This window comes from Nothoprocta perdicaria, unplaced genomic scaffold, assembly GCF_003342845.1.
Source record: "Nothoprocta perdicaria isolate Ctin4 unplaced genomic scaffold, notPer1 scaffold_167, whole genome shotgun sequence".
NCBI lineage: Eukaryota > Metazoa > Chordata > Aves > Tinamiformes > Tinamidae > Nothoprocta > Nothoprocta perdicaria.
The window spans coordinates 1,529,949-1,541,953 of NW_020454838.1; the positions used below are offsets into that span (position 1 = coordinate 1,529,949).

At 37.0% G+C, this 12,005-nt stretch overlaps 1 protein-coding gene across 1 annotated transcript in view; it reads left to right on the top strand.

Annotated features, from left to right (window-relative positions):
* Window positions 1–12,005, top strand: part of ABCC9 (ATP binding cassette subfamily C member 9) — a 65,034-nt gene that overhangs the window by 22,809 nt on the left and 30,220 nt on the right. Inside the window, exons 11-17 of the mRNA XM_026035778.1 lie at window positions 313–475; window positions 1,116–1,156; window positions 1,905–2,047; window positions 3,592–3,700; window positions 5,155–5,265; window positions 6,479–6,551; window positions 7,424–7,529. Coding sequence (XP_025891563.1) covers window positions 313–475; window positions 1,116–1,156; window positions 1,905–2,047; window positions 3,592–3,700; window positions 5,155–5,265; window positions 6,479–6,551; window positions 7,424–7,529 — 746 coding nt within the window. The remainder of the gene's footprint in view (window positions 1–312; window positions 476–1,115; window positions 1,157–1,904; window positions 2,048–3,591; window positions 3,701–5,154; window positions 5,266–6,478; window positions 6,552–7,423; window positions 7,530–12,005) is intronic.

Here is a 12,005-nt window from a genome sequence, read left to right on the forward strand (position 1 = left end):
TATTATTATGGACACCATAGACCTAAAGATTCACCTTCTTGAGTTTCACACAATTTGAAGGATTCAGATATTTTCATTTGTTTTATTCTCAGCAGAAGATTTTTCTATTTTTTCCCTATGAATGTAATCATTTTAATATTTCCAAAGAACATGAAAGTCTGTATTTTACTTTGAATAACAACTGAAGATCACAAACAGGCAAAATTTCAAATTTTTATTTAAATTTGCAACAAAAATGAGGTGGGGGAAGTATTTTCTCTAAAGCTACAAGCCGTTCTCAATTTCTTACTTCTCTTTTCCTTTTAAATACAGGACTATTCTACTGAGAGATTAAAGAAAACCAATGAGATATTAAAGGGCATTAAGTTATTAAAGCTTTATGCTTGGGAACATATATTTTGTACTAGTGTAGAAGAAACCAGAATGAAGGAACTCACTAGTCTCAAAACCTTTGCACTTCATACGTCTCTTTCCAGTAAGTAATTATGGTTTTATCTCCCAGAAATGGATCCTGAGGTTCTTGTCAAAATTCCTTTACCTAAAGCAAGGCCCAGCTGTGCCTGTCCTTTTTTTTTTTTTTTTTTTTTTTTTTGTGGGGTATGATTAAAAAAACCCATGACATATATAACACAGAGACTTAAAAGTATATAGAAATTTTGTTAAAGTTTCTTTTGTAGTAAATCTTCTCTCTTCATTATGACACTACAATTGTTGGTTGTTTTAAAGTAAGGAGTCTCAGGATAACATTAGCAGTTCTGAATACATCAAGAGATAAATTACTGCCTAAATTTCTTGCACTACAGAACATTTCAGAGGATAATATTTTTGTTGTGTTGCATAGTAGTTGTGCACATTCTTTTTTTTTTTTTTTTTTTTTTTTTTTTTTTTTTTTTTCCCAGTTCACAAAAAAATACAGATGATATATTTCCTTGGCTTATTTGTATGCTTAAGATCTCTGTCTACATTAGGGAAGGAAATTTCTTCCCACAGAGGAATTTTCCTTTGGGAGTTTTAATTGCTCAAACTGGAAATAATTGTAGTGCCATCCAACTAAATTGTAAGATTGTTTTTCTTGCTTCATATAGTCTGATGCCTGTTCTATTTCTTTTCCGCAGTTTTTATGAATGCAGCCATACCGATAGCAGCTGTTCTTGCGGTAAGAAAAGTTTTTATCACCTTTACCTAAAAAAAAAAAAAAAAGAAAGAGTAAGAAGGAGAGAGAAAGAAAGGCAGAAATGACACAGTTGTTATTGTGCAAACTATTGCTCATAAAACCTGCAAATGAGTTGGTGTGCCTCTGTTGTCTGTGAGATAGTGCTGATTTCCAAAGCTGATATTCCACTGAATGTGATTTGAATAGATAAAAACACAAGGAAATATAAAACGTTATTGTCAGGAAAAACTAACAAACACAAATTTCCTATCAACTTGAAGGAAGACTCACTTTGAGAAGCTCTTGTTTTGCAGGGTTTTCAGGTGGCATTTCCACTGTCTAGCAATGAAACTCATTCCTCTAAAAGCACGGCTTAAGCCATCATTTCAGTATTCAAATAAAACCTTTACCTGAAATTAGAGGAAAAAATAAATTTTACTTTCCTCTGGTGAGGTTCAAACATCAGAGTGGAGGAAATACAGTGCGTTGGTCAGTTAGAAATCTTGATAAACACAATTCTGAGGTCATTACTCAGCTGGTGGTGTATTCCACAAGCAATGACATTTCTGCATCTGTGAAAAACCAAAACTTTTAGCAGTTTCTTGCTGATTTTTCTGGGTAGTCTATTTCATCCAAATATTGAAATCAATTACAAAACCTTTCAAAACAAAAATAATTTTACAAAGAGAATTTTAAGTGCATAATCACTGAAATCACTGGCACCTGACACACTCTTTTTCTGATATGACAGACTTTCGTGACTTATGCATATACCAACGACAAGCCTCTGCAGCCTGCGCAAGCCTTTGCATCCCTGTCACTGTTCCACATCCTGGTCACCCCATTGTTTCTACTCTCCACTGTGGTTCGTTTTGCAGTCAAGGCTATTATAAGGTAAGCAGTGTAATACATTTTGTTCCTCCAACCCTTATCCACTTGCATTCAATAACGCAACGAGGAAGGTGCTAAAGAAAGGGTTATTTCCCCCTGACTTTGTAGAATTAGAAATAGTGCTCAAAATGACCAAAGACCTGAGAGAAAACAAAGTAAGTATTTTGTTTTATTGCATGATATATAGACAAAGAAATGTTCCCTTCTTTCTATAATTTCACTAGCTTTGTAATTCTGGTTTCAGCACCCGACTGCTCCTCCTTCTCAGTGTGGTCAACCACTGCTGCTCTCATTTAGTTCGATTTTGGGCACTAACCAACACAGGGAGGGTAGGTGAAGCTATCTAGCATGACTGGCATATGTGTTTTCCTTAGTACTGCTGGCCACCCCACAGAACATTATTTAAAGACCATATTTACTAAAACAAACTTCACCCTTTGGCAAACTTACTTTCTATCATCTTTCTCCCATGAACCTCATAATCCCCAAGTGCAGAGGCATTAAGAATGGATGCTTGGGTACTCAGTGGCCTCTATCATCAGTCAAATATGTGTATATAAGTATGTGTTCCTTGATGTTGTGATTATACTTTAGTCAGAATTTCCATTTCCATTTCAAGAGTAGTTGTGGTGACATGAAAGCTTTTGACAGACCAATCCTCATTCAAAAGTAAAGTAATGATTGACCCTAGTCTTTTTAGGCATACAGAAAAGCTTCTTATCTGCTACAGTAAGATAAATTCCTGCTTGATGAACTTTCTCTGATAGGGGAAATTCTGCATAGCCTTGCTTTTGTCTTCAACTTGTTGATCTTCTTCTGACTTGCTTATGTTGTCTGTCCCTGGAGTGAAGTGAGAATTCAATCAAAGTACTAATCACTGGGTCTGTGAATTTTGGACAAAAAGATGAAGTACTTTGTAATATCCAGTTGTTGGTTATATAGCTCCTGCAGGCTAGAGCTAGGAACACATTTTCCCCATGCAATGAGTTACATATCTCAGACCTGGGCTTATGAAAACATCCATGAGCAAGGATGTGCCGCCTTCTACCAGGAACTCTGAGGCAGATGGCCCAAGGCTGGGTTCAAATGAGGGGCAGCCCTGAGGCAAGGGGAGACTGGGGAATGGGAAGGGACAGCAAGGGCTGGAGAAGCTCATGGGACCCTGACATATTGCATATAAAAGCAGTTGCATTGAAATTTACAGAGGATATAACTAGATGAATGACCCATTTTTGCATCCTGACTGTGTGCAGCACAGAGCAGAGACAGCTGCCAAGACAGAAACCACCCCAAAGAAAGAGCTCTAGTGGCAATCACAGGACTTTAGCTCTCCTCTTTATTTCTAGCTACTAATACTGTGTTTGTTTTCTTTCGTCTATCCTTCTTCCACAAAATAATTGTTCATTTACTGTCTGAGTGACAGGCAATCCATGAACTTCCCTTGGATTCCTTCCAACATATCCTGCTGGCTGGACTGCAGACCACTGGAAAAGTACCCATAGAAATCTGGGTTTATTTAACTCACTGTCCTATTTTTTTTTTCAAAGTGTACAGAAGCTGAATGAGTTTCTCCTCAGTGATGAGATTGGAGATGACAGCTGGAGAGGTGGGGAGGGCTCTGTGGCTTATGAATCCTGTAAGAAGCACACGGGACTTGTAAGTTCTGTTTTATGACACTGAATTTCCAAGCAGAGAGGCCATATAGCCCAATAAAGGGCCAAAGGCCTAATAGATATGGGTCAGGAGTATTAGACTTAGCTTGGCTCTAACTTGTAAATGATTTTAGAGAAGACAGTTGCTCTTTCAGGTTTTTCATCCTCTACATAGGAACCTGTATGTTTCTATCTTCTGCCTGGGCATGGCAGAAGTGCTAGGAGTTGTAAAAAATTCAAAACACACAAATCCATTTATGTAGGTTTCAAATTCAACCTCCTCTGTTTTTATAAATGTTCCACATACATTTCCTGTGGCTATGAGGATTGCACAGTACATTGCCGGTGTATTATTAGAGGTTGTGCCATATACTACCAACATGGCATATTGGACATTTTTAGGTAGGACTCATCCCTGCTCTGGGAAATTGGGGGACAAACAACACTGGAGATTGCCCAAGAGATACTCATTCCAAAATGCTGTTTCTAGAATGCTTAACTTATTATGAAATTAAGAGAGATTTGAGGAATCTGGGAAGAGAAACAAGAAAAAAAATAGAAATCAAGGAGATGAGTTTGAAAAAGGCATTTTCTTTTGTTTCAAATTGATGACTTCATTTGAAATGTGACTGAAATTTGAGGATAACAAAGGAAAGAAAGGATTAGCATAAAATAAATTTCATTTTGAGCTGAATTAAATAGGTTAGCTAACCTGAAACAACATTTTCTTTGCTATTCCGGTTTAGCAATTACAATAAAGGAGAAAAAAATATATATTTTCAGTATTTTTTGTTTGTTTGTTTGTTTCTCTTGTCCATTTTTCACCCAGCCCTACAGAAAGACAGACAAAGTCTAGATGATGGGGAGAGGGAAAAATAAAGGTAATGTCCGCAAAGGTTAAATCCTTCACTGTAGGGAGCCAAGCTATAATGAATCACTAAGTTTACACTTACTCAGCTCAACACAGTGTCACTTAGAAATACTCAGAGAGCCCTGAATGATCTAGCTCCATAATCACTATCATGCGTTAGTGAGGTGCTCTGGCCAAGCTAATCTGATCCGCTTCTCACTCCCACAGCAGATCTGCTTCCAAGAACCAAAGTGGTAGCTCTGCATGCCATTGCACTTTCTGTGACACAGCTTTGTTTGGAGCTACCTCAGGTAGGGTAGAGTTACCTAGTGGTATCTTGAGGAGGATGACACAGCTAAAATTTGGGATGATTCCATGTGGGAAACCAACATTATGAAGATACTTCCTGTGCTTCAGTTAAGGGTGTTTAAAACATGGCAAAATGTGCTTCAGAGCAGTGTTTCTTTCTTATAACACAAATTGAAAAGCACTGATTTCTTTTTGTGACCTAAGTTGGTGGGAGGAAAGGGAATGGATTGTCCAAGTGACCAAATGCTATCATTTCTTGAGAATTTCAACTTTGCTCCCTTCTGTACTTCACTGTGCAGCACACCAAGGCCATCAACAGGAGACAACCTTTGAGGTATCAGCTGGAAAGCTATGAACAGCCGTCAAGGAGGCACACACGTCCTTTGGAGATAGATGATATCGCAATCAAGGTGGTTTGAAAACATCAGCTCATTCTTTACCAGGAACAGGTTCTCTTGCTCAGTACTACAGTAGTACCACCTAATGCCCAATTGCTGCTTCTCTTTGAAAGGCAAATTGTCCACTGCAAAAGGAATCATAGAATCATTGAATCATAGAATTCTTAAGGTTGGAGGGGACCTTTAGAGATCATCTAGTCCAACCCCCTTGCACACGCAGAGTCACCTAGAGCACATGAAGATCTCCAGAGGTTTTGAAGATCTCCAGAGAAGGAGACTCCACAACCTCTCTTGGCAACCTGTTCCAGTGCTCTGTCACCCTCACTCTCGAGAAATTTTTCCTTAAGTTCCTTCAGTTTGTGGCCGTTTCGTCTAGTTCTACCAGTGGCCACCACTGAAAAGAGGCCAGCCCCATCCTCCTCACTCCCTCCCTTGAGGTATTTGTATAAAGCAAGCTCAAAGCCATTAAATAAACTGGTGCTTTTGCCAAAACTGAAATGAGAAGATTTACTTCAGAGCAGCTCTTTGTAGTGGATTTACTTAAGAACAGCTCTTCATAGTGATCCCCTGGCTTCTGAGGATCAAGATGTCATGAATCTGAAGGGAAAAAAAACACAAAATAATCTGATATGAAGAAATTAATAAAGATTTTTTTAGACTTTTCATCCATGCACTCTTTCACTATCAATCACAGATTTAGAAAAGGAAAACTGCTCATTCATTTTTGCCATTTATTACTTATAAGGAATATATTTGATTGAATGTGCTGTAGCATTTATAGTACTTTCTGACAAAATTCATATGAATTAGGTATGCTAATTCATTAAATGATTATTTGCACTAAATTTTATTCTAATATGTTCCTATTCTCTATGAGAAGAATGGATCATGGCCATGCTGACTTCAAAGAAAGTGTGCACAAACAAAGCCAGGGTCCATGGTTCTGTATATTTCTTCTTAGCCACAGAATTGACAGTTTGGTACATCAGTTAACTCAAGACCATCCCTTTGTATTTCATGCATGTTATATGTGTATATCGAACATTTCCTAATCATAAACTTATCTGTGTTTGACAGTGTTTTCTAGCCTAGCTTTTATTATTGTGTGAGCATACCTCACTTTATCAAGATTTTTGGTGGTGTTTTAGACCCAAGTCCCAAGTCAGATATTCTAATTTGTTTCATCATTTGTTTACATATCTGATGTATGGTAATTGTTTTGTAGGTGACCAATGGATACTTTTCCTGGGGCAGTGGTTTAGCTACATTGTCCAATATAAACATCAGAATCCCAACAGGTAGGATAAACATACAGCTTAAACTTGAATTATGTAATATCAAATTGCTAATTCCATTTCTTTTTGTCGTGGTATGCACAAAAGTATAAAACATTTAGTATTTATAAGGATAAATGATGAAAGATGAAAAGATATACAAAGTCAGGAGCCATAGGAGTCATGGAAATTTATAATTAACCTAAAATGCAAAATAACAAAAAAAACCATATTTTAATTATCAGTCACTTATTATTAATAATGAACTATTAATTAGTAATAGTATTTATAAATAATAGAAAAAACAAATGGCAGTAACAAAGTCAACACTAAGAAGAAATACAGCGTATGGTTACACAAAAGCCCATTTTTATTTTTATAGTCAATTTTTTAAAAAGAATTTTAGGTTGTTCTGACTAAGGATTCATCTACATCTATATTTTGTTTCTAGCAGTGGCTACCCATTTGTGCACAGGGACACAGATGGCCTATATTATAACCTCTTCTCCCATTCTTCAACCTCACTCTTTGCCATTGTCTAAATATTGCAAGCTCAGAGCATTTCCTGAGCCTCATGCAGTTTGTCTGTTCAGTAAGGCCTATTTGCTTTCTCTTTCAAGTGCTTTACATCATTTAATCCTAAATAACCTTCCCAATAAAATACATTTCTGCACACTATATGGTAATATGTCATAGCATTCTCATTCCACTGGATATCAGTGTGTACCTGTATGCTGTCAAAATACTCTTAGATGATTACATGCAATATTGATCATTAACACACTGGATAATAGCAAATGTAGCCACCTATTTAAAGTGCTCTAGAATTGCATCTGATGGTCTTGAGTTGAATTGCTTGTTTCTTATTTAAAACCTGTTTGCTATTATTATTATAGGTCAGATGACAATGATTGTGGGTCAAGTTGGCTGTGGCAAGTCTTCACTTCTCCTTGCTATTTTGGGAGAGATGCAGACACTGGAGGGAAAAGTTCACTGGAGCAAGTATGTTTTCTGTAGCTCTTAATTCTGTATATAATACACAGCTATAATATAGCTTATTTTAAGAAGGAAATGCGGCAATAACGGGCACTTCTATAATGTCTCCAAATAGCTGTTTGGTAAAAACAATTAAGTGCAATTTGCATTTGTTGTGTTTCATCAGAAGTGTTTTGTTGCCTAGTAATGTTTCATATAACACTTGCAAGTTATGAAAATGTTAACATTCTGTAAGAAACAATGAAGGGATGGGATAACTGGCAAGTGCAAAAGAAACAAAAAGGCTCAGGTTTGGATTGATATCTAGGTTATTAAGCCAGACCCTCTGTTTTCCATGCTGTTATACTGCAACTATATGCCTGTGATGGAATGACAGGTTGGAGCTTCTTTGATGTGTGGGAACATGGCCATATAGGAAAGGTTATGTTTCCCACGCAGTGATGCTGCTACTAGCAGATAAAGGTTATACAATAACATGAATAGTGCTTTCCCTTATCCCTGTATCTGCCCAAGCCTCAGCCTGTAGAAAACAATGTAATTTTTCACACCAGTACCTACAGAAAGCATCTGGGAGGCACTGAATACCAAGAGAATTAAGGCTCAGAAGATGCTCTTGTTGAGGAGAGAGTTACCAATGAGTTCAGGTCTCTGGATCCACATGAATTCAGGCCGAGTTAATTAGAACTTTACATAGATAGTAGGTGGGACTATCTGTGATTTTAAAGATCAGTTCTGTTTCTCTAAATCTACTATGCTAATGAATATTCTTAATAACTGAAAAATGAATATTTGAATAACTGAATAACAAAACAGCTGGGATTGGAAGGGGCCTCTGGAGACGCTCATCATCTGGTCCAACACCCCATTATCTGGTCCAAGTAGGGCCACCTAGAGCAGGTTGCATAGAATCATGTCCAGTTGGGTTCCGAATATCTCCAAGATGAAGGCTCCACAGCCTCTCTGGGTAATATATTCCAAAGTTCAACTACCCTCACAGTAAAGAAGTATTTTCTTATGTTCAACTAGAATTTCTGTTTGTACCCATTTCCTCCTGTCCTAGGGAAGACAGAGAGGGTCTTTTGTTGCCCCATCCCTTGAATTTTTTGTCAACTTTTTCCTACAGGACTGTTGCAAGCTGGATACTTTTTCTTTTCTTGTACTAATTACATGTGGCATTTTTTGTTCTCCAGCTGTATTTCACTGTTTGCTATTCTAAAATGTATGATTTCACTGGAGTAGTAGGTACAGTGGGAGCCAAGGCAAGAATAACTTTTTTTTTAAATCAGCCACAAGTTTAAACTTTGATGAACAAAGAATACATGACCTCTAGTAATAGTATGTGTCACAGTTAATTCCTTTGAAACATGCAATGAGAATGTTGCTATCACAACGAGGCATTTTGTTTTCTGAGTAATTAAAAAAAAAAAAAAGATTGACCAGAGTGTGCATTAAAATTATTCTCATGACTTTTCAAAGACGTATTTGAAAAAGACTGTGAGAATCTCCCAGAAGTGAGGTTAACTTGCACTGAAGGGAAATTATGAGAAAAAAAAAAAAAGGCTGTATCATTATGAGACCAGAAATCATTGCTGTGCTGATGCTATATTTTTAACTAGTATTTGGAACTTGCTGAACATTTATCATTTCCTATTGAGACAAGTTTGAGATTTAGCAGATGTTTTCTTAGGATTATTTCCTAAATTTGATAGTATTTCCAAGTAACAACTTCCAGTAAAGGTCATATTTTGCCCAGTACCTTATGAGTATATGCTGTGATTAGTAATATGCATAGAGCCTTTCATGTTTTGTCCTATCTAAACTGTATTCTCCAAGAAACTCTGCCCAGGTATCACGATGGTGACTGTATTCATTCTAGCCTATAAATTACTACTGCATTGGAGCTGAATGAAAACATGATTATGTGTGGCTGATAATGTCAAACTGTCTGACAGAGAGATGAATACAGGAGCATACCTCAGGTATTTAGCTAAATGGATGCTGCACTGCTGTTGTGCTCAACAAAATCCTAGTAAAAGGCCTATTTATGCTCTTGAATCCACATGATTCCTCATACATGACTAATGCTGCTACTGATCCAGGGATTAAATGCAGGCTAGGTGAATTCCCCAACAAAGTCAGATGGATCAGACTTTAGTTTGATTTATATTGCAGCAAACCTATCATAAATATTTTTAAAAGTCCATTGTGGAGCTTGGGTATAGTATTGCTGCTGTGGTACCAGGATTGTCACTAGGTCACTGTATTAAGGAAAGAAAGTGTGTTAGTGCTTCTTTCTGTAAGATCTTGGCCAGGACAACTCTTACAGGGCAGATATCATGTCTTCCCCAGTTAAATGAGACATGTCTCAGATAAATTATAAACCTTAGAGAAGAAACTGATTTTTTTGTTTTCCCAGTGGACAATGGACTAGAGAGACTTCTTAAACACTCAATTGTGAGACTGTGCAGACTCAGTGATTCAGCTAAGCCTTTTGTGAGATGCTCAGAAAGGATGTGAGCTACAAACATGGTTAAGTCTATCTAAAGACAGATGTGAGGAATGAAGAGACGTGTATTCCTCACATCCACACTGCATTATACAGTCAGAACCATCTTCAGATGATATACATCTTCTATCTATTGAACTTGTCTGTGTGCAGAAAGGTTACTGTGTGCCAAATTAAAAATATGAGCAATGCAGGAATTATGAGTTTAATCCTCACAAATGGATTGTTCTGCACTCAAACAATGAAAGGGCAACTACTTATCAAAGGCTGCAACCACAGTAGTTTATAGAACACAAAGGACATTATCCATAGAGAGATAAGTCGTTGGCTGGATAAATGTGAACAGCTAAAGTTCCTAGCTCCTAGTCCTGCTGTGGTGGCTCTGGCTCATTGCAATGATTGGAAGATAGAACAAGATAAATTGGTCCAAACTGTAGGATATAGTAGGTGCTTGATCCTTGGAAATCTCTTGACTATATCAGAAAAGTAAATGGTGTGTCCCACTGTTAGGGCACTGTCCTAGAAATTCTGTATCCCTTTGTTCTCCACCATATTCATTTGGAGGCTGAGGGGTTCTGTTTTAAAATATCCAGAGTTAGCGTACAAGTTGCCCAACCTTCAGCTAAGCCTTTTTTTTAAAAAAAGCCTTTTGCTTAAAACTTTGATTTAAGTATATTTCTGACAGCCTGGGTAGTCAAAAATCAAACAATCAATCATCAATCTGTTCAGTTTGTTCTTTTCTAACATTTTAGAATTGAGCGCCTCCTGCCCTATTTTGTGGAATATGGATATATTATGATATAGAATAAAAATTAATATAGATAATTACATTTCAATAAGTAAAGAAATTAGAGTGAAGATTGCTAATCCCACTGTGCAAACAAAAGCCTCTTTATGGAAATCTCAGGAGCTTCAGTTTCAACGAACTTCCATGCACTGCAATTGCGTCACTTTTTTGGAATTGGGTAATAAAGTATGAGACCAAATACTTAATCTCCTTATTTGTGAAGACTTCAGCTCTGCAAAGGTCTTAAACATGTTTGCTTCTGAGATTATTCATGAACATGGGTTCTCACAGACCTCTGAATTCAGGAGAATTAAAGCATGGTTGTCAAGTTACGCATGCAATGAAATATCTCACCAAGGAGGAAGAGTTTGAGAAATTAGGATCCTAAAATTAGTCCTTATTCTTTCAATTAAACTATCTGGTTATAATAGAAAGCATGGTAATTCTGGTAAAGAATTAAAAGGGATCTTGTAAGACTTGTGCCCAGTTTTTGTGAAAGAGTACAAACAGACACTCCCAAACATATCCTTAAGAGCATTATCTCTTTTCTCTCCTACTATTATAATGCACTGCGTAATAAAAGTTTGTTGTTTTGTAATGGCAGAAGCTTAGATTTTCTTCTGTTCCTTTTTTGTTTGTTTCTTTGACTTGACTGTGTTTCTCTTCATTACACCTCATCTTTTGTTTTCTTGTAACTTTTTTTGAATAAAAGACCAACTTTTGCAAAGTAGTATCTGTTCTGAGCCTTAATCTGTGGCTCTTTGACCTTTCTGAGATAATCAATAGTGCTTAATCACCTCTCACATTATAGTGTCTTGTCTAACTATAGGTGCTTCAAAAAACACTGATAATGCCTCTGAAGAGACAATAATTATCAAGAGAGTTGGTCTAAGCGCGTAAAGCAGCATGTCCCAGTTCTGGGAAGATGTTAAATATATGAATCCAGCATTACAAGAGCTTTGCTATCAGAATGATTCTGCCCTTTGCCAGGGTTGGATGTTCTGTGTCAGAGTCCAGCTACTGTTGCTGGATATCCCAGCAGGCAAGCAGGCATTTCTGTGCCTGCAGTAAAATACTTCCTCTGGAGGATTCGTAGGCTTGGGAGAGGAAGGTCTATTTTTCTTTGAAGCTAGGTAAATAACATATTATTAATATTTTTTTTGTCTTTTTTAATGTCTGCTTCCATTTA